At 46.0% G+C, this 22862-nt stretch overlaps 1 protein-coding gene across 8 annotated transcripts in view; it reads left to right on the top strand.

Moving 5' to 3' along the window:
• DCDC2C (doublecortin domain containing 2C) overlaps positions 1-22862 on the top strand; it is a 141717-nt gene that overhangs the window by 63881 nt on the left and 54974 nt on the right. For all 8 annotated transcript variants that reach the window (XM_063624015.1, XM_063624017.1, XM_055253193.2 and 5 more), the window contains 3 exons: positions 5507-5633; positions 8860-8960; positions 17389-17457. In XM_063624015.1, the coding sequence (XP_063480085.1) occupies positions 5507-5633; positions 8860-8960; positions 17389-17457 (297 nt within the window). The remainder of the gene's footprint in view (positions 1-5506; positions 5634-8859; positions 8961-17388; positions 17458-22862) is intronic.

Below are 22862 nucleotides of genomic sequence, written 5' to 3'. Positions count from 1 at the left end.
TGGGGAACAGCAAGCGTGTGTGAGGCTGCCTGGGAAGGGGATGGGGAGGCAGGCTGGGCCTGGGTGAAAGGCTGAGTGTTGGGGGGCGGTGGTAAGAGTTTGGACTTCATCCTGAGGGGACGTGGACCTTGAGTGCTTGGGTTACGTCTGTACACTGCCCACTGATTCTCCTGAGAGAGCCCCTCCACACCCCTCCCCTGGACCACCATTGATGCCCAACCACTGCCAGTGTGTCCAGAGTCAAGTCACACCTGTTCCACTCACTCACAGAGGTTCGTTCTGGCATTTGGATGAGCACTGGCTGACTGCCAGCCTGGCTCTGAGATCCCTCCCTGTCTGAAGTGCTGTGGTCCCCAGCACAGCCCCAGGAGGCAGGCACCATCTCCATTCTATCGCACCTCAGAGAGACCTGAGGCCACACAGCTGATGTGGCGGGCCCGCGACCCAGCGCTGGTGAGCACGGCTCGGGATGTCACCCAGCTCAGGAGCTCCCACTGCCGGCCAGGCTCCTAGAATGGTCACGGATTTTTCTTTTCTTTCTTTTTTTTTTTTATTGAATAATTTCCAACATCCTTTTCAATAATATATATTTTCTTAAATTATTATTATACTTTAAGTTTTAGGGCACATGTGCACAATGTGCAGGTTTGTTACATACGTATACATGTGCCATGTTGGTGTGCTGCACCCATTAACTCGTCATTTAGCATTAGGTATATCTCCTAATGCTATCGCTCCCCCCTCCCCCCACCCCACAACAGTCCCTGGTGTGTGATGTTCCCCTTCCTGTGTCCATGTGTTCTCATTGTTCAATTCCCACCTATGAGTGAGAACATGCAGTGTTTGGTTTTTTGTGCTTGCGATAGTTTGCTGAGAATGATGGTTTCCAGCTTCATCCATGTCCCTACAAAGGACAATGAACTCATCATTTTTTGTGGCTGCATAGTATTCCATGGTGTATATGTGCCACATTTTCTTAATCCAGTTTATCATTGTTGGACATTTGAGTTGGTTCCAAGTCTTTGCTATTGTGAATAGTGCCGCAGTAAACATACGTGTGTGTGTGTCTTTATAGCAGCATGATTTATAATCCTTTGGGTATATACCCAGTAATGGGATGGCTGGGTCAAATGGTATTTCTAGTTCTAGATCCCTGAGGAATTGCCACACTGACTTCCACAATGGTTGAACTAATTTACAGTCCGCCGTAACTGAAGGCTCCTTGCCCTCGACCCTGGCTCATACGCAGGCTTTCGTATCTTTGTCCAGCTCTGGGTCACCAATGCGAGAGCACCCGCCAAAGTGGCCCTAGTCCCACTACGCTGCACGGGGTCTCTAGTCTCACAGCCCTTTACTCTTACCTGCTTTCTTCTCTCCCTGGAATATATGTCCTACTGTTGATTGTTCTCGTTGTCTGACTGTAAGTACCATTTTCTCTGTAAAGCCATTTTTGGGCTTATTCCAGCATCCTTCACAGCCCACCCGTTAGAATGGACTCTGTTATTTTGGGCTGGACACAAAACCAAGTGAGGCACTTGCTCTTGGTGCTACCTGTGCGTTTCTCTCTGCTGTGCTCTCCGGGGTAGAGCCAGGCCTGTGCCTTTCTCTCTGCTGCGCTCTCCAGGGTGGAACTGTGCTCTTTAGTCATGTATTTTCCAGCTGGATACCTTGTAGACAGGCAGTAGGCGATTATTGAGGGAATGAAGGAATTCACCCACCAGAGCTGCTCAGTGACTGTTGAGGATGCTACTGCTCAGGTATAGAAAATTGGAATAAAATTTGAATCCTGTTTTATTGCAACCTTTGCAGATGTTTAGTCTGTTAGCATGGTAGTTAACAAGAGCAGACTAAATTAGAATTGTAATGTAACCAGAGGAGGCATCGACTTCGTCAGTTCTCATCGCTTACCTCTATTATATGCAACTAGAAAGATGTAGTGTCTGCTCTCCTCTGACCCAAGTATTGTGAACTGCTTTGAGACTCCACGTTTAAAAGACAGTTTAAACTGAGCAAAATTAAGAAAAGTAAGTGCAATACAGGATTGGGTGTGATTCAGTGTGAAAGGTCTTCATGTAGTGTTTGGGGGTTAGATTACATTTTCCCTTTTCCATGGAATTAACATTTTGTTGCTTTCTTTTAGTCAGTTTTCCAACCCATATTGTAATTTGCGCTGTTTAAGAAGTCAAGATCTTCCACTTAAATGAGGTTCATCAACAAGCTGTATTCTGAAGGTTGACTAGGACAGACTCGGGCTTGGACCAAGGTTTAGGGCAGGGAAGTTTGGGAGGGAAGAGCATATTTGTATGTCCTGCAGATGGCATTAGCTGGAAAGGACAGGGGCACTGCTTTGTGGAGAAGGTGTCCTATGATTATGAGGCCTCCCCAGCCATGTGGAACTGTGAGTCCATTGAACCTCTTTTTCTTCATAAATTACCCAGTCTCAGGTATTTCTTCATAGCAGTATGAAAATGGACTAATACATAGCCAGCTCTAGATCTTTCTATAAAGCAATGCAAGACAGGCCTACATTCTTCAAAGATGCCAAGGTCATGAAAGACAGTCTGAGGAGCTGTTCCAGGTGAGAGGAGACTCAGGAGATCTGACATCTAAATGTGATGTGAATCCTGAACAGATCTTTTCTTGAGTGAAAAATGCTATAAAGCACATTTTTGGGACAATTACAAAATTGGAATATGGATGGTAGAATAGCTGAAAATACCATATCAGGTGAATATCCTGAATTTGGCAATTGTCTCTGATTATGTAAGAGATGATGTTTCTGTTGTGAGGAAACACACTCTGAAGTATTAAATAGATCCCACGTCTTCAGTATTAAGTACTAAAGTACTAAGAGGCAAAGGTGCATGATGTAAGTAACCTTCTCCCAAATAGTTCAGAGAAAATATGTACTTAATATAGATATTGGCCTGCAGAATCTGTGTCTATCAATGCCCTGCATTTTCTTGTCTGAAGAAATGTCAGATTTTAAACTCTTCTTTCCCTACTGTCTTTCCATCCTCTTGCTCACTTCATTAAATCAGCAGAGATTTACTGAGCAACTATTATGCTTGCTGAATTGAACACACGCACATATTGAGAGCTGACTCTTTGTTTAGCACGGTGGTTAGTTATGTCAGGGTGTCATGGGAACACATCAAAGAGACCGTTGAGGTGAGGCTTGAGCTGGGGTTTGGAGGATGAGCTGGCATAAGAAGAAGGTGAAGAAGGGACTTCCACGTGGAAGGGAGCTGTAGCGGCACAGGTATGGTGCAGGGAAGGATGGGTCGGACTAGGAAGGCAGGTGGGTCTTGGAGCATGAATGCCACTGTGCTAGGTTAAGGAGTTTGGATGTCTTCCCAAGGTGGTGTCTACTTCCTTAAGGGTTTGAACAGCGGGAAGTGATCAGGTGTGCTGGCATTATTCACCTATTCAGTTAACAAATATTTATTGAGCATCTGCTATGTGCCAGGCATGGTTCTAGGCTCTGGGAATTCATTAATGGAGAAACAAACCAACATCCTTGCCCTTGATGGCTTCTAACCTTCTGCTGATGAAAGAAAAACACAACAAACATCATCAATAAATTGTCTATGAATTACATATACTGCTGTGGGTAAAGTGTGAAGGGCAAGGGAAGGGACAGGGCACCCCTCTTGGGAGTGACAGGGCAGAGGGACGATTTGAGCCAAGACTTGACAGGAAGCTGCACCTGTGCTGCTCCCAATTTCACAGAAATAAGGTATTTGCAAAAACTCACATTTCCTGCATGTGCTTGGGTAAGGTATGAGATTAGAAATAAATTGGTGTAATGACACAGTGCCCCCTGTTTGCCCAGCCATCCTGCTGCATCCAAAGTTACTTTTGTTTTGGGTGACTTTCCAGGTCAGGGTGGAGGCACTGCATTTGTATCTCATTGCAGTGCCCAGGGTGGTGGGGGCTGGGTCACACTGTGGGCGGTTCTTGTTTGCCGTGTATTCTGCGTCACAATTGCTTCTGTGCCCTCGTTATGAGGGTGGATCGTGCATGCTTGTCATTGCCCTTTGAGTACTATTCCAGAGATAATAGGACACACCACACACACACACACACACACACACACGGTGTCTTTATCTTAGAGGCCAAAGTTAAGGAAAATGTGTCTCAACAACCAGAGTTCAGTGATGCTAAAAAGAATCAACTAGACTTTCAGAATCCCAACCTCCAGCCAAAATACAGGCACCATATACCATCTTCTGTTTCTGTGACCACTTCTGCTAAGATCTCATTTCTTCTCCTTAACAGCAGGATTTCAGCTCGTAGGAAAACTCCTTAAAATAGGTAGAAACATTTTGTGTGGTCACATGTATAAGGTTGGAGGGCTATTTTCATACCTTAACTTCCACAAAGATCAAAAACCTGGTAGTTTGCGTCATATACAATATATTAACGGTACAAGACAGGTGTTTTCAGTTTGACATTTCTTAAGTGACATAGAGAGCTCGGGAGAAATACCTATTTATATACTTCAGCCTGTATTCACTTCCAAATACTTGAGAAAAGATCAAAAAAAGAAAACCTAAAAAAGACATTTTGTATTATGAAGATAGTTTATGGGATAGAATTGTAATGGTGCTAAGGGAATTACAGGCAGTCCTGACTTAGTTCGACTTAGGATTTTTGAGTCTATGGTGGTGCAAAAGCTTCACGCGTTCAGTAGAAAGCCGTAGGATACTCTCGGAATGCTGGGCAGTGACGGCCACAGCTGCCTGTCAGCCATGTGCCCTCTGCAGGTGGATGGCGATGCCGTCTCCAGGCCAACGTAAGTGTTCCGAGCACGTTTAAGGAAGGGCTGCTCCATGATGTTTGGTAGGCTAGGTGTATTAAATGCATTTTCGACTTTAGATACTTTCACCTTAGGACATGTTCATCAGGATGTGACCACGTCCTAATTTGAGGAGCAGATATCTGCATGTCATCTTACTTTGTGTTTTAGTTGTGCTTTGTTGTTACTGTTTACAGATTAAAAAACATGTGAGCTATCCCTTATTGCAACCCCAAAGTAAACCGCCACATGGCTAATTTTCATCACAGATACCCTCATCCTGCTCAGAGGTTCCAGCAGGAACAGCTTTGTGATGCTTGTTGAACAGCAGTTTTTATTAAGCTTTAAAGAGTGGCTCCAAAAAACCAGAGGCGCCTCTTTTGACTTGCTCATCCCTCTAAAGCAAGCCCTGATTTTGTCAGGTTTTAGGAAGGCCACCTCCAGTTAGGAAGTGAACTAACCTTCTCTGCCTGCCAAGGCACTGGGAGGGAGGGAGAGAATTATTTTTGCTGCTTTTCAGAGGGGAATGCAAGTAATAGAGTAGAAGAGGCTGCAATTGAAGTGAGGCTTCTTGGAGGTGCCTGAGTTTCCTCCTACTGTTTCTCTGAGGAGCTTGTGTCTTCCTGTCCACACCTAGAGAACCTGATCAGACTCCTTGTATCCCACTGTTCCTAATGGACTTTCTCTTCTTCATTTGTCCTATAGGTGGATTCCAAAGGAAAAGAACCTTGTAAATATGATGGCATACCCCCTAAAACACAGGATTCTGTTTATTATGCCAAAGAAGAAAAGAGGAAAACATTGGCAGAACCTTTAGTCCAAAGGGGCGCAGGTGACGTGCAATTTCATCCTATTGTAGGCAGTTTGAAACTTTACCAGGCTAAGAACGTGGGATTTTTTTTTTTTTCAGGAAAATTTTATACTCCAGAAATATTGTTTGACTTGTAACTATCTGCTTTATTAATAAGAGGTTCAGCTTGTAGGTAGGTCAGTAGTTGGCAGGGCAGAAAAACAAAATTTCACTGCTGAAGGCAATGGGATTCTCTAATCAGGGGGCCTCCAAGATAAACACAGTGTTTAAAATCAGCTTACAGCAGGACTGGGTATCTTCTTTCCTAAAGACTGATGACAGAAAACAACAAATAAATCTATCTTTTGGGAGAAACATGAACACAAAAGCCACCTAGATTGTTTAGGTGTATTTTTTGAGTATAAGAGACATTTAAAAGATGGATCTTCAGAGCTGGTTTTAAAATGAGATAATTGGGAAAGTGCTCTTCCATCTATTTTTACCACTCTGCTACTATTACTAACTCTCACTGAGCTCTTACTGGGTGCCCAGCTCTGAATGAGGCACGTTCAGGTCCCATCTCATTTATGCGTGTGGTGGATACTTAGTGAGAGATGTGAGTCATGTGGCTGGTTATGGAGGAGAAAGCAAGGTGGTGGGAGAGGCTTTCCCGCGCTTCTCTGCAGCAGCTGAACATTTTTAGAAGTCATTTTTCCTAAACACTCTTCCTCCCCTCTTGGCTTCTTCTTTTCTTTTATTTTGAGATGATGCCTTGCTCTGTCACCCAGGCTGGAGTGCAGTGGTGTGATCTCAGCTCACTGCAACCCCCGTCTCCTGAGTTAAGTGATTTTTGTGCCTCAGTCTCCCAAGTAGCTGGGCCTACAGGCACCTCCCACCACATCCGGCTAATTTTTGTATTTTTAATAGAGACAGGGTTTGGCCATGGTGCCCAGGCTGGTCTTGAACTGTTGACCTCAAGTGATCCAACTGTCTCGGCCTCCCAAAGTGCTGGGATGACAGGCATGAGACACCGTGCCCAGGCCCCCGTGGCTTCTGCTGCCTTCTAACACCTCTCAGGTTTTGTCCTCTTTGCACTCTGAGGATCTCTTAGCTCCCCCTGCTGCTCCTCTCTCTACTTCTCAGCTATAAATCTGGACATCCCCTAGAGCTTCCCCTGTGGTCCTTTCCCCTCCTGGCTCTTCACACTCCACAATGAATGCACGGGCCATGGGGAGGTGAGGCAGGTGCATGAGTACATAGGTGGGAGTGTGGCCTACGTGCTCATGCATGTAGGGTTAGGGTTATGGTTAGGGGTATGGGGTTACGAGGCTACGAGACAGGTGTGTGAGCATGTAGGCAGGAGAGTGGACAGGCGGCTCTCAGACCAAAGCCTGCTGAACCCACTCTACCTGACATATGACTATATATCAAGAGCAATAGAAAATTTGATCACTGTGTATAAAACCTCTTCCTTGGCAATGTACATCCCACACAAGTAGCTGGGGCTGCCCAGCACACAGGCCTTCCATCTGGGAGGCAGCCTGGTGCTAGGATGTGGCTTTGGAGTTCAGATCCTAGCTGTGGCCCTCACTGAGCGTGGAACTGTGGGCCAATTCGTTACTGACCATAGGCATAGTAAGTTTGTTTGGGGATTGCTACGAGCCTTAAATATCAAATGCCTGGGACACAGTGGGCTCCCAGTGAATGCCACTTCTCCACCCCCTTCTCTCACCTTCCAACCTGTCACCCACGAGAGTAGGGACCCCTCTGGCTCAGTTCAGGACTCTGGGGACGGTTTTCCTCGGGATGAGGGCTGGGAAGGGGGAGAAGGTCAAGAATGGGCCAGGTGACGGGTGAGGTAGGTCCAGGACTCTTGGCCAGAGAAATGAATGGGGCTGCAATTAGTTTCTGGTTTTGGATGATGGAGCTTGCCAGTGGCCACAGTCCTATCTTTTCGGACATTGAAGGAACCAGCCGGCTGACTTCCTCTTTTTGGATGTTGAAGGAACCGGCTGGCTGACTTCTCTTTCTCTTCTGCTGTCACCTATTGCTTCGATCAGGATGAGAATAAACTTTTCAAGAATCTTGGGATTTTATAAGTGTTCGGTGTATCCAATTGTGTTGCTAATTAAAATGATTTCTAGCAATCCATTAAGTTGACTACCTCACAGTGCACAACTTTAGCACCTGGTTGTTTGAACCCTATTGTTAAGTAAGAGGCAGGGAAGCTGCATTTCCTTTCTTTTTTTTATTTTTTGTATTTGAGATGGAATTTGGCTCTTGTCACCCAGGCTGGAGTGCAATGGCATGATCTCCACTCACTGCAACCTCTGCCTCCCGGATTCAAGTAATTCTCCTGCCTCTGCCTCCTGAGTAGCTGGGATTAGAGGCATCCACCACCACGTCTGGCTAGTTTTTGTATTTTTTAATAGAGACGGGTTTCACCCTGTTGGCTAGGCCAGTCTCAAACTCCTGACCTCAGGCCTCCCAAAGTGTTGGGATTACAGGCGTGAGCCACTGCGTCTGGCTGAAGCTGCATTTTCTTTCTTTTCTTTCTTTTTTTTTTTTTTTTGAGTTGGAGCTCGCACTCCCGCGCGTGCTGCAGTGCGGGGGCGCCATCTCGGCTCACTGCAAGCTCCGCCTCCCGGGTTCCCGCCATTCTCCTGCCTCAGCCTCCCGCGTAGCTGGGACTACAGGCGCCCGCCACAGCGCCTGGCTAATTTTTTGTATGTTTAGTAGAGACGGGGTTTCAGCATGTTAGCCAGGATGGTCTCAATCTCCTGACCTCGTGATCCACCCACCTCGGCCTCCCAAAGTGCTGGGATTACAGGCGAAGCTGCATTCTCTTAAAGTTTATTCTATTACTCTGCTGTCCAGTGGGGTTGCTTTGCATGTATTTATTTCTAACGGAATTAACTGGACCCAGGCTTGGTGGACACAGGCCTTCCCTGCGCTTCATCTCGTGGAGTGGCTACCGTGGTGGGCACAGCAATCGCATGACTTTCAGGGTCCAGGACCTTCATGGAGACAGAGACAAAAGCAGACGGGGCTAAAATCGAGGCCACCACGCTGAGCACCTTGGCGGATGGAAACAGGAAGGCCGAGAGGGAAACGGGGTGAGGCGGACGGGGTCTGGGACCCCAGACCAGGTGGCCTGCCCAAAGCTCCAGGATGCCTGACTTCGTAACTTGGGTTTGGGTCAGGAAATATGCAGTGGACTCCAGCTTCTCCATGGATTTCAAAAGTTTGTCCGTGTGATTTTCCCCAGAAGGTGACGTGTATAAAGCACCGACTCCTAGCAAGGAAACCCAAGGGGCGCTGGACGTCAAAGAGGAGCACAATGTGCAGCTGGAGGTGCCTGTGGACCAGGTGGGTATCCGGGGTCCGATGTCCATGCCGTCTTCACTCCATTCTATCACCTGACTGCCTCAGCGTCATCCTTCACCCTCTCCCTGCAAATTCTCTCTGGACTCTAGAATGTTCTGTGTTCCCCTAGTTAGAGACTGCTCATCTCAGATCCTGTGTCAAGCATTTTCCTGTCTTCCCATCTCCCCCACAGCTTCTGCTGGAGAGACGCCTTTTAACACTTCACTGTGTGTGACTGCAAATTTGGCTTCATCATTATTTGATGATTGTGTCTGTCCCCTCACTAAGCTACTGACTCCATAAAGAAAGGGGCTGGCTGCCTTGCTCACTGTTGGGCCCTGTATCTCGCAGAATTCCTGGCATGGAGGAGGACTTAGTAGTTTTTTTATGAAATGATGACTGAATAATGGAGTAAACAGTGTGATTAGATGGCATGATTATGAAACCTTGAGCCTCTGTTTCCTTATCCATAGATGGGGATGCTGTCTCTGTGTAGGTCTGTGTGTGGCCTGAGTGTGCGGCCAGCACTGGTGCATGGTGGACGCTGGGGCACTGTTCCCTCCTCCTGGCCTCAGGGAGGAGTGGGGAGCAGGGTTCTGAGAAGAGGTGGGGTCAGGCCAGGGTTGCATCTCAGCTGCGCACCTGAGTGAGTCTCCAGCACTCGGGCAAATGGCAGATTGTGCTCAATGATCTCCTAAAATGCATGCTTTGTCTTCACTACCCACCTGAAGGCAAAACAAGTACATTTCTAATTCTTAGTTTTTGAGCAAAGAATGTATATTCTCTGAAAGATCAATATTAGCATTAGAGTTCCATTTTTATTCCTCTAAAATAGATGAGGTTCCACCCCTGCTCCTGGAATTATAAAGCACCAAATCCTGGTATCCAGCCAACTTTTCCACTCCTTTCTCTGAATGGATCACTCTTAACTTTGGCACTTTGTTTTTTAACTTCTGCTGTATTTCTTATTTTCTGTGACACATTTGAAAAATATTACAGACTGCATCTCAATATTCTAGCTTTCCACTTCCGCTTTTGGCATTTTGAGCATCTTGCCTGTGAGTCCTGTCATATTTTCTAAATTTCTAGTAATATTGTTTTCTCTTTTTCTTGACATGTCAAAAGTGACTAAACGATTTCATTTTCTTTGCAAATCCAAACTAACAGTTAAAATATTTCGTATTGCCCATTTAAGGAGTTTTCTAGTGATAAGGAAACTAGGACATTTTAGGCTGTTACTTGTATGCCAAATGTACCCTTGTCACATTTGTGACATGTTACTGTGGCTTTCTGGGTGGTAGACTGTGTCCAACACAAGTTTTCAACACAGGCAGAATCCTCATATGACAAACACTGTTGTCATAACTTTGCGTATAATAAGCATATTCATAAGTTTTGGTTGCTGGTGATTCTGATTTCTGTCGTCTTTGAGGCAGTGGAGTGAATTCGGTCACCCTGCACTAATGTGAAGTGAGAGGAGGGAAGAGGGCCAGCAGGTCCCTGGGACACTCCACCCACCAGCCGTGGGGGAGGAGGGGCTTCCAGAAAAAGTTTTCTGTGCAGCAATTTTCCATGCCAGGTAGGACGAAGTCTCAGCGAATGGAACTTTCTTGCTGTCAAGCGACAGTATTAGCACAAGTCCTGTGGCTTTGAGCAACATAGAAACAGACTCTCAGCCATTATCTGTGGACAGGAAGACCCCCCCGAGGGTGAGCTAGGTCACCCATCCTCCCTCTGCATCCTCCGCTCGTGGCGAGAGCAGAAAGAGCGGCTCTCAGCTGGGATGCTGGGGACAGCTGAGTCCCAGGAGGACCCTTCCTGCACAGCACACCCAGGGAGGATGTTGCCTCACCTTGTCTCCCACCCGCCGGGTCCTGACGCGCAGTGGGTGTTTCACAAAGGCTTATGAAATCTGCCAGAAGTGGATACAAGAAAATCCCATGCGCTTGATCAACAGAGGCAAGGCATGAAGCTCAGGCCATGTAGACAGAGCGGTGCTGCCCAAATCGCGTTCTGCATCTTTGAAAATGCACACATGGGAAGCGCCGCTCTCATATCTCTCCTTGGGGGAATCACGGTGCACATGAGTGTATTGTTTCAGAGAAGTCTTAGAGTTATAATTATATATAAGCTTTTGGTTAATTCTGATTATTTCCCCACGAACCTTTTCTTGCTGGGACTCTTCGTGACACACAGTTGAGGCCTTGCCTGTGTACGGTTGTCCGAGGACCTCCTTCTTTCCCGTGGAGCAGGAACGTAGGATGTGGTTGGTGCAGACCCTCTGTTCCTGGGACAGTCATGGACCGGGTGGGTGGCTGCGTCCGAGTGGGCCAAGCCTGGAGAACTTGCGCGAGGGTGGCTGGCTGCCCAGTTCCACTCTGTGCCTGTGCTGCCTGCTGGGCAGGCTCTTGGCTGTGAGTCAGGGTGACTGGCATCCCCATGGACACAGGGAAGGTGCATATATCCGTGTCGTGAGAACATCCCAGGCCATTAGTGAAGGATGGTTTGGCCCTAATATTATGCCTTCATGGTGCTGACTTCTTCAGTAATCTGGAATACTGTCTCCTGTTTTTGAGTAATTGATTTTAACTTTGTGGGTTAGCCTGAGCGTCTCACATGCTGTTTCTCACTGTGTCTGCAGTATTATGCTTTCTGCAGTGTAGTGCCACCATAAAGATAAAATATTACAAAATATAACATCCCGACTAGTAAATGTATGAATTTGGAGTCAAGCCTTCTAGGTTGAAGAAGGGAACCTCATGAATGCATAGTCCTCCAAATCCCAGGCCATCGCTTCGTGGTCAGTGACACTAACAGCACAGCATCCGAGCATCCCTGGAGGATGTCCAGTGTGGGAGGACGCTTCGATTTTCCTGTGACACTTTCAATATCTGTCACTAAACTCCCATTGTCAGGTTTGGAGAAATGAAGGATGTAGCCCATCCTTGGCCCCTGTGGAGGGGCCTCATGTGATCTTTGTGATTTGTGATGATAAATAAGACTTTGATTCCGCAGCCCTCTTTCCTGTCACCTTTCCTTTATTCCAGTGTCTAGGAGCTTCTCCCAGTACTTGTTAGTCGGTTCCAAAACATCTCATAGCTGTGCAGGGGAGGACAGAATGGAGCATGGCCTCACTGAATGTGGGCAGAGAGGGTCGGAGGCTCAGCTGGGAAGCCAGGTCGTTGGTGGTGTTGGGTGTTGGTCTTCCTGACAGTGCAAGATGACTGTTCATTGTGCATTTTGACCTGTGCTTTGATTTCTAGAATGTTCTCATTTTTCTTGTTCAGCCTTTGGTTTCTTATTAATTTACTCACAAAACAACACATACTTTTAATCATACAAGTCACTTTTCTGTCCTCCAGCTTTTGTCACTTGGGTCTCTATCAACGGACACAGGGATTTCTGCAGAGCCCCTGGCTTATGGGCAGGTGTTGGGAGGTTCACACTGGTGTCTCAAGGCTCCTGGCTGTTTTGAAAGCTCATTCTTTTAGCACAAACTTGACATGGAGACCCTCACAGAGTTCTGTGGGTGCTCATCTGTGGCTCATGAGAGAATCAAGCTTGGGGTTCTGCATTAGGGAAGCGGTACCTTGAGTTAATCCAGTGATCTCAGTTACCTGGGTCATAAAAGTGGGAAGCTTCAGAGTCACTGAAACTCATTTGTCCTGAACTAAGTGGTTGTGAATAGGACGGAAGGCTTAGCTTGTGGGAATTGCAATGGGAGCAAGAGGGACAGGGTGTTAGGGTGGAAGCTGTGGGGTGTGGCCGGCTGTCACAGAGAAGGCGATTCACTGGGTTGTGGCATGAATTATCGCGAGTCTTTAATGATCCCCTGTTTTTTTCCCTCTTAGGCTGCATTCTCTCCTTTCTTGGGTTTTTATTTTTAAGAAATTATAATTTATTTTCAAACTTTTTTTTATCTTTGGTTATAATAGCAGATAATGTAACCCCTTGGCATCCACCCCTCCCCCATCATCTCCATCAGCAGAGGGAATTTGTAGATGGACGGGGGTGCATGGCCTGTGTGCCTGCTGCCTGATAAGCTTTCATTCTCAGAGAGTAGTGAATTTTTACACTAAAGTCTCGAGTCATTTTACCCCAATGTTAAGGAACAATTTTCTTACAATCTGTGCAAAAAATGGCACCCAGGTATTAAAACATTAATGTTGAAATTCTGATTTAAGTACTACATTTTTACAAAAGCAAGGTCTTCTTCCAGTGATAAGATTATATTTAGTTTTGTAACTACTTTAAGAAGGTGGGCAAATGTGTACAATTGGAAACCCTGCCAGGTCCAGGACACTCACCTTTGATTCCTTTCTTGGGGAAATAGTCTAGAATTCACTCTGAACATGGCCAATTCCATTTTAGTAGAGCAGGCTGCTTCATCCTTCCCCAGGTGGTAAGTAGGCTGTGCAAACCCCAGGTCTTCAGCTGATGCACGAGAAGCATGGTTTGACTGAAATCACAAAGGACTGGGTCCATTTCTACTCTTCTAAAATCCGGTTATTTTTAGACAGTCTCAAAGAGTCCGTTCAAAAGGAGAGTACCTTTCCTTGGATTCTCAAATAGCAACTAGGGCAGTGCCCCCTGCACTGTGCCTCCCAGGGGTGTAATGCATTTCCCTCCAGAGAAAGAGATAAGAATAAGCCACCAACCAAAGAGAAACCAAAATAATTGGGACTAATTAGAAGAAGGTCAATCTAAACTTGGGTAATCTGTGAATTGTTTAATTGGAAAAAACCTAATGAAGCTTTAGGCTTTGGCACTTTTATCTGTGTAGAGTAAGTCAGACGGAGGCCACCCAGATCCTTGGGGTGTTGCCTTTAATGAATAAATTAAAAGTATAATTAGCTACTATATCTGTAAGGATGTTTTGGTTATAAGGAAAGGGAAACTTCAAGAGAAGTGGTTTAAACAGTCAGGAACGTCTATTAGGCCACGTAACAGAAGGACTCAAGCCTTCTGTGTGGGAGAGGCTCTGGGGTTGGCCCCCTCGAGCCTCGGGGAGTGGCTGGGCACCCCATTCTTCCACCGCCTCCCTCTGAGCCTTCACCTTTGTCCTGGGGCTTGTCTCCTCATGATCTCAAGGCGGCAGTCTCTGCTGTGGCTGGCACACTGAGACATGGAATGCTGGGAAGAGTAGAGAGACTGCACCATTTAAACAGTGAGGAAAGGCTTTCCCAGGGGCCCCTCTGAAAGCTGCCACGTGTCTATGCCTGTCTTGTCCCTAGCCAGGGAGAGGTGATTGACCTTGGGCAGTTTAGAGGAATCAGCCTTTACTTCTCGTGTCTGGAAAGGGATTCAGGCTCCCCTGAAATGTATGAATAGTATTTGAAAAAAGTTTGAATTTTTGATTTTTTGTTTTTTGAGATGGAGTGTTGCTCTTGTTGCCCAGGGTGGAGTACAGTGGCACAATCTCAGCTCACTGCAACCTCTGCCTCCCAGTTCAAGCAATTCTCCTGCCTCAGCCTCCCAAGTAGCTGGAATTACAGGCATGCACCACCACGCCTGACTAATTTTTTGTATTTAGTAGAGACGGTGTTTCACCATGTTAGTCAGGCTGGTCTCAAACTCTGGACCTTAGGTGATTCACCTGCCTCAGCCTCCCAAAGTGCTGGGATTACAGGCATGAGCCACCGCGCCTGGCTGAATGTTTTTATTTTTTTGGTGAGGAACAAGGTAGGGAGTGGCTCTGAGCTAGGCAGCTGTGGCTGTGGGCTAGGCAGCTGTCAGGGTACAGGATGTTTAATCTGTGCCATCTGCCCCTTCTTCATCATAGAAGGAGAGGTCCGTCCTCTCCTACCCATATCTCCCCTCCTCCCAGACGCTGGATCCTGTCCCGCTCGGAGCCTCTCAGGACTGTATGTCATCAACTGCTTAACAATTCTCTCTCCCTCCTTGGTGTCTTCAGCTTCTCCCATGCCCAAGTCCTTCTGGCTGGCATATGAGCATGCTGAAAGCACTCTTGTTATGAGTAAAAACAACTCTTTCTTGGTCTCAGTCCTCTTTGAGCATGTCTCTGTCCCCTCATGTGTGGAGCTGGTCTGCAGGGAGTGGCGTCTCCTCACTTTCTCCATCTTCTCCCCTCTTCTTTATCTCTTCAGGCTTCTGCCCGTAGTGGCACAAAACAGCTCTTCCGCTCCATGCCACCAAACCCAACACATTCCCCAGTTCTTGTCGCACAGGACCTTCACCACCCATTGGCGCTCCTGGCCACTCTGTTTTCCTTGCAATGCTCTCTTCCATTCGCAAGAGAATCTCGTCAAATGAGACTCCTGACTTCTCTTTTCCCTCTGGCCATTCGTTGTCCTTCTCTTAGGCTTCTGGTCATTTCACTGGCCATCAGATGCTGGTGTTCAGCAAGGATGAGGGGTAGGGCATCTTCTCCTCTCACTCTGGATGTCCTCTCTATGTGATATAAAATTCTGTATCACGCCAGCGTCAGTGTGTGTGACCTCCAGGAACATATGCACATCTGCTGAATTAACACCTCCTGTAGATGTCCTAAGACACTGAAGCTCAGCAGAGTGAGAACGCAACTCATGGTCTCCTTCCCCTGTCCTCAAACCTTCTTCTCTTCCTGTATCTGTGCATGAATGACACCCCGATCCATTCAGTAAGACAAAAGGGAAACTGAAGAGGTATTCCTGAGACTGACCTCTTCAACCCTTCTGTCTCCAGATCACCTTGGACTCTGCAGTTTTGCCTCCTAAATGTGTCTGGAATCTCTGCACCCCTCTCTGCCTGTGTTAACCATCGCTCTGGTCCCACTTAGCATCCTCTTTTGGTTAGATTGCTGCTGTCACTTCTGCTTTTCATGCACTGACCCCCAGCAAGTCTGAAGCTCAGCGCTTCTTCCCACAACAGGGCTGTGCACATGCTGGTCCGTGCGCCAGGCAAGTTTTTCCATCTGTTTTTATATATCAACATTGGTTCATCCTTCAGATTTTACATTAATAGTCAATTACCAGAGGATATCTTTGTTGCTGTCCCATATATGTTAAATACTATTACATTCTCTTTCTGTTCCATGTACCTCTCCTTGTAGCACCTGTCACAGTCGTTTTGTTTGTGTGACTATTTAATTAATATCTGTCTTCCCTATAAGACTCTCAACTTCTTGAGGGCCTTGTTTGTTTGTACTCATAATCACTTGTGTCTTCTGGCATTGTAGTATTCAGTACAGTAGGTGTCCTCTATATACTTGCTGAATAAATGAATCAATCAATGATTGATGTCACATCGACTATTCTTTAAAATAACATGTTTTTGATTGACATTATGTTAATTTTTTAAAATAATGTGTTCTTACAAAGCTTATTTTTTTTACGTGGTTTGAGCACTCCCCATAGAGTTTTAATCATTGAGACTGCTTTTCTACATAAGCTATAGGAAGATAATGCTCATACAGGCTTGGTCTGAGTTTTCAGAAGGTCTGAGGTCTGGGCTGATGGGGTTGGCCATACCAAAGACATACCTACACGTCTGCCTCGCCACAGAACCCTGTTCTTGCACATTCAAGGTCAGCTGGCAGAAGCCGTTGGGTCTTTATGGCTCATTACTAATGGCAGTTCTTTTGCTCTGGTCACACAGTGAGAATGCACTTCTCTACCCACTTTGACTCAGGGTGGTGATGCCACCCGCCTTCCCTGATGACAGGTGAGTGGTTCTAGGCAGGTTCATGAACAGCCAGCGTGTGATTTCCCACACTGCATCTTCTCTTCCTTTGCAGTCAGGAAACAGGAGGCGCCGGGGCCTCCATCAGTGGGTTTCCTGAGTGGCTGTGGGGATGGGACACCCCCTGACCAGCTGCCGCGTGTGTGCAGCACGCATGCTTGGTTGCCTTGTTATTGCAGCCTCATCAGCCTGCCCTGACTGCTACAGAAATATAAAGGAAGTTGGTCCTGGAGAGTCTTTTCTTTGGCCACAGAACCACATGCTTTTCCCCAAGAGCAGAGAGGGGCTGCGGGACACAGATTAGGACAGATCCTTGTCTTCTGCCAGTGTGCCATGAAAACTAGGAAATAACCATGGAAAGTAAAAACCCACTGCTATGTGAGGAGTGAGGACAGGCAGGCTGTGGAGGGCGTCTGCTGACCAGGGAGCAGAGGGCCCTGGATGGGGTCCTCATGGTGCCCCGAGAATTACGAAAGCACCTGCTGACCAGAGGTCTCTGGAGCGCCCACACCACTCCTTATAAGAAAGAGGTTTCTCCAGCAATTTTACCAAGCAGGTTGACATTTTCCTGGTGGAGTCAAACACAAAAATGCAGAGTGGATGCCATTCTGTATCTGGAGAAACTGCAGTGACTTCCCCAGCTCTACCCATAGAAGTGGTCTAGAAGGCTGCACTATTTCACGTGCTCTCTGATTTTTTTAAAGGAGTTCGACATAAGCAGTTGATAAAACGCGGTGTATTTTCTCCCCAGAGACAAGCTGAGATAGTTAAAGAAGATGAAGAGATACATGAGGACACCCCTGATTTTGAGGGCAACAAGGTGAGTTCATTTTATTTTGTGTTTAATGGCCTGGATCTAAGGCACCTGACACGTTGAATAGAGCTCACGTTTGGTGGTGAAAGGATCTGAGATCACAAGTCGGTTCCAAAACACAAGCCAGCACGGAATTGGAAGCGAGCGCATTTCCCAGGCAGCTGTGGACGTGATCAGTTTTCCTGTGCCAGACAATTACATGAGTCATTTTAATCGCATCTACACTTGTCCTAATTACTTTCCACTGTACTTCTAGTCACAAACCTAAAAACTTTTTCCCCAGCAAGTTTCTGGAGGTACTTTTAGCAGGGAATGTCCAGGGAGGTGAAGGAAGGCAGCCGGTGTGCAGGTGGCTTTGTGGAGTGGACACCTGGGGTGCCGACTGGTGTGGTTTGTGCTGTGGTGTCAGTAGCTGGTCCTGCCGGGGAGCACGAGGGTGAGGGCGTGCGGTGCCCGTGTGCAGATGGCAGTGGAAGCCAGCGCAGGACGCTTGGCAGTGTGGGTTCTTGCTCACTCTTCTTCCTCTCTGGATGTCCTGGAAACTTCCTCCATGCAGGGACTGTGTGTCTGTGGTCCTCTATGAGATTATGCAACTTATCATCCACATAAAATATGTGTATCGGGAAAACAGAATTTACTTTAAATGTATTATTTTTAGCTAAGAAGTGGACTTTGAGGACTTTGTTTTCAGAATTCTGTCTGTGGATCTTTATTTTTGTTTCAGGGTAGTCTCTTGTTTTTAAAAGTTTGGCCGCAGTCAGGAAGCTGTGTAAATTGGTCATCGCACAGGAGGCTGTATAATGAGCTCCCGGATTTATTAAGTCTGGGAGGTGCAGTCTGAGTTTATCCTCCAGGGCTGTAAACAGGCGGGGACACTCACAGCCCTGCCAGGAGTCACTTTTTTTTGCTCTTAAACTTGCACTGCAGCTTCCTGGCTGCCACCTCGAAGAAAGGGGAGGAGTGACCCCAGGGAGCTTGTGCGAGGGTGCTGGAGCCACGCAGGTCACTCCCGGTGCTTGACACTACTTGGAACAGGTGTTTGTTGGAAGGGATATGGGTCCTCAGGAAGTTAGTTCAGGTTTTTAAGAAAACACCAAAGCAGCTTCTGATCTAAAACATACAGTCAAAGAGAATACACTTGTAAAACAGCTCATTCTTCCTTATATTCCTGGATAATTGTGGAAAGGTATCCTGTCTGTATCTGGATAAGTAGGGAAGACTGTCAGATGAAGAGCAAAGACAGTTTTTTATTTCTTTGGCACCCTCCGTCGAGGGTAAGAGTGTGTTCTCAGAGCAGGAGTGAGAGTGCAGACGTTTGTCTTAGAGCATTAGGCTAAGAGGGGCAAACAAGCCACTGGCTTACCTTGCTTACCCTCAAGGAGAGGGTGCTATTATATGAATGGCATATTTCAATAGCAATATAACCCAGGCCTTCTGACTGCAGTGAGTTTGTGCTCTCTCCTGAATCCCTTGTGCACACTGGTGGTTGAATTTGTCATCTGTGTTTAACTGACTTGTTACGGAAATCTACTCAGGCTGCTGGGGGGATCCATGCGTATTAGTGACTTGATAATAGCCAGTAGCAGATTTAATTTCTTAGAGTGAATCAAAATGTCTTTCTTAATGTAAGCACTATCACTGGAATTCAATGGCAAACCCAAGCACCTAGTCCTCAGGTATCCGGGCCAAGGATCTAAAAGGTGATAGGGACAGCCATACCTTGGTTCTCTTGCCTGGGCATTAATGATGGGAGACAGGACAGGGAGGGCTGGGGAGTAAACGAAGACATCCAGAGCTTCACCGTGCACCAGGCACTGTGCAGCCATTCCCACATACCCGGCCCTGTTCCCACTGCACAGTCGATCTTTAAGGAAGGCAGAATAAACACGATTAAAAACAATGAGATGGGGAGTTTAGGTAGCTTGTTGGCATCACGCAGGAGGTGATGGGGCTTGGATTTGAAGCCCATTTTGAGCGATTCCAAAGGCTGTGTTTTCTTCTTCCGGTGAACCATGCTGGTTTTTTATATATAACTTCCCGGAAGAGGTATTTCCTGTATCAGGCTTCACACTGTGTCCCTCGTAGATACTGTTGCTTCGTTGGCGTCACCTACTGCTTCAAGTGGTGCAGGATGGCTCAAGTGTTTCAGTTCTAACAGCTCCGTCTTTGCTTCTAACATAACTGAAACAAAACTCTGTTGATGTGAAGCAACCCATGGGGTTGAAGGTAATTGGCCCTAAAATTTGGCCCACGTTTTTGAGGGCTCAAGAAGAGCAAGCATTTTATATGCATTATAATAGCTGTAATAACGGTTGAAAAGAAGCAGGGATCAATTAGCCCTTCCTGGCCAATAGGCCACGGTGAGTTAACCCTGCTCTCAATGAACTGTAGTTCACTTGGCACTTCATTTGTACATTCATTTGACAAATTAATCATATGACATTTATTTGATATTGATTATATTAAGATTTTTAGGCATATGATTGCTGGCTTGACCTCCTCAAAGACCGGGATTGTGCCCTGTCAACTTAGGTATCATTCAGTGTCTTATATACAGTAGGTGTTTAATAAATATCTGCGGATTTGCTTTCAGTTGCCTGTGATGAAGTTACTTAAATATGTAATCCTGGAGTAAAATGCTAATTACCTTGCAAAGTTGTAAGAAGACATATTATAAACTTTATTTATAAATATGTATTGTTCAGGCACAGTGGCTCACGCCTGTAATCCTGACAATTTGGGCGGCTAATGCAGGAGGATTGCTTGAAGCCAGGAGTTTGAGAACAGCCTGGGAAACATAGAGACCCTGTTTCTACAAAAAATTAGTGAAATAAAAAAAGGTAGCCAGGTGCAGTGGTGTGCACCTGTAGTCCCAGCTCCCTGGGAGGCTGAGGTGAGAGGATTGCTTGGGCACAGGAGGTTGAGGCTGCCGTGAGTTACAGTTGTGCCACTCCAGCCTGGGTGACAGAGAGAGACTCTGTCTGGAAAGAAAAACAACAACTATTACTACTATATAGAAAAGATTTCTGATGCTTGATTACAAACGTGTTATTTTTGTGGTAAAATACAAATGATTTTTGTGGTAATATATAAATACAATTTGCCATTTAACCGTTTTCAACGTGCAGTTCAGCGGCATTAATCACGTTCTCCGTGTTGCACAGTCACGGCCACAGTCTGGTTCCAACCCCTTCTCATCTCCTCACACCGAAACTCTGTGCCAGCTCCCCGTCCTGCGCTAACTCCCTGTTCCTTGCTTTGCCCCAACTGTGTTGTCATTTGAAGCACTTAAAACCATCCCGGCCTGAAAGAGCTGTTCAGATGCAAGTGTTATGATGGGGTCCTCCTCAGCCGCAGCCCAGGGTGCATCTGTTTTATAATTATGTATGTCAATAGCATAGAAGTGGGAGCAATCAAAATCAAAAGCAAAAATAGAACCGTGCTTCTGGATGACACTTCCTCATCCTCAGAATACTTTAAACATGTTCATTTTACAGTCACTACAATTCTGATGATATTGGGCACTGTAATAACATTTTTCATCCTTAAAAATGGAATGTTATTAACATTGGAACACTGGAATTTTCTTCAGTTCTTTTTTTTTTTTGAGACGGAGTCTCGCTCTGTCACCCAGGCTGGAGTGCAGTGGCGCGATCTCGGCTCACTGCAAGCTCCACCTCCTGGGTTCACACCATTCTCCTGCCTCAGCCTCCCGAGTAGCTGGGACTACAGGCACCGGCCACCACACCTGGCCAATTTTTTGTGTTTTTAGTAGAGACGGGGTTTCACCGTGATAGCCAGGATGGTCTCAATCTCCTGACCTCATGATCCACCCACCTCCGCCTCCCAAAGTGCTGGGATTACAGGCGTGAGCCACGGCACCCGGCCTTCTCCAGTTCTTAGTGCTTGATTTGTTTGGACTCGTTGGTTCTAAAACATCTTATGTGCAAGCAGCACTTTTTAATTTACACTACCTGCAAAGTTTGTAAAGGAATGCGTCATGGTTTTTAAAAGGTTCAATCCCTTTCTAAAGCAAGATGGAAAGTATGAATGGCAATGCCAAAAAATGTATCCATAGGCCATGTACCCAGGGCTCTCTCCAAGGATGGCACGAGCTTTCTGTCGTTGGAAGTATCTCCACGCGGTCTGTGGCCAGCTCTGGAGGGACGCTTTAGAGAACGGTTATGATAAGAGTGGTCAGGTATTGTGTGACTCAGGTTTTTCTCTGATTCTCAATTATCAACCTTTCAAATAATATTTAATTGTTTCATACTTTCGAAAAAGCTATATAAAAATTTCATGGATAATTTTGTGTATTCAATAAAGAGAGAGAGGGACAGGAAGAGGGGGTGGGAGATTGACTCTGATTTTGGGGTGATTTTCTCTTCCTCCAAGAGCATCCTGTGCATGTTCTGGCCTCTCCGGAGCTGTGCCTGATGCCTGCTGCACCTCTCCCTTTCCAGCTCTCACCCACTTCAGGGCTCGCTGCAGAGCCAGCCTGGTCCTTACAGCTCTCTGGATCCTTCTTCTCCAGGGAGTATCTCTTCCTCTGCTAACCTCCACTAGTATTTTGTTTGTCCTTTGTACGCCATCCAAAGCACAGTTTGGCTTTAATCAGAGCTGTTTGTGTACGTCTACTGTCTCTTCTGAGTGATTTACATTTTCTGAAGGAAGAGTCTTGACTTAATTCATTTTGGTGTCATCGTTAGTGCCTTTCGTATCACCTTGCATACAGGAGTAACTGATCTTGAGCTTGATAGAGACTCTGGAAAATAAGTGGCAGTGGAGGTAGCGTGGGGCATCGCAAGGCCACTGGCCTGAGGCTGGAGTGTGGCCAAGCAGGAGCTGAGCGTGGCCCTAGTAGAGGGGACTAAAGATGAAGGTGGATGTTCAGTGAGTCTCAAAAGGCTGTATCAGAAGAAGTAATTATCTCCAAAGCCTTAGTGTTTATCTACATGAAAATCAAACTTTTCTCTTTGGAAAATTTCATGAAGTCAAAAGTTAAACAAAATAAGGAAGAAAATATTTGCAATACAAATCAAATTTTCTTGATTTACACAAGTCTCATAAATCATTAACACAAAGCCCAATAAAAAGAAAGGCAAATAAGACAAATGAGAAATTCACAAAGAAGAATACAAATTTCCAAAAGACATAAGGAAATATGTCCATATCATTCCTAATTAAAGAAATGCAAATAATAAAAATGAGGTTTTTTTGTTGTTAAATCAGACTGACAATGTCGAGTGCTTAATAAATCTAGATGAGGGATTTGTTTTACAATATCCCTCTTGCAGATAATTGAATGCTGTATTTTTATGTTAATATAGATGCAGAAAAGCAGCAATGCTTCTTATTAGGGCCATGTATAAATCAATGCAGCCCTTTGGAAAAGAGTTTTTGCTCTTTCT

Source organism: Symphalangus syndactylus, chromosome 18 (assembly GCF_028878055.3).
Source record: "Symphalangus syndactylus isolate Jambi chromosome 18, NHGRI_mSymSyn1-v2.1_pri, whole genome shotgun sequence".
Taxonomy (NCBI): Eukaryota; Metazoa; Chordata; class Mammalia; order Primates; family Hylobatidae; genus Symphalangus; species Symphalangus syndactylus.
The sequence above is the reverse complement of the archived record's forward strand: the minus strand, read 5'-3'. Positions and strand labels throughout refer to the sequence as shown.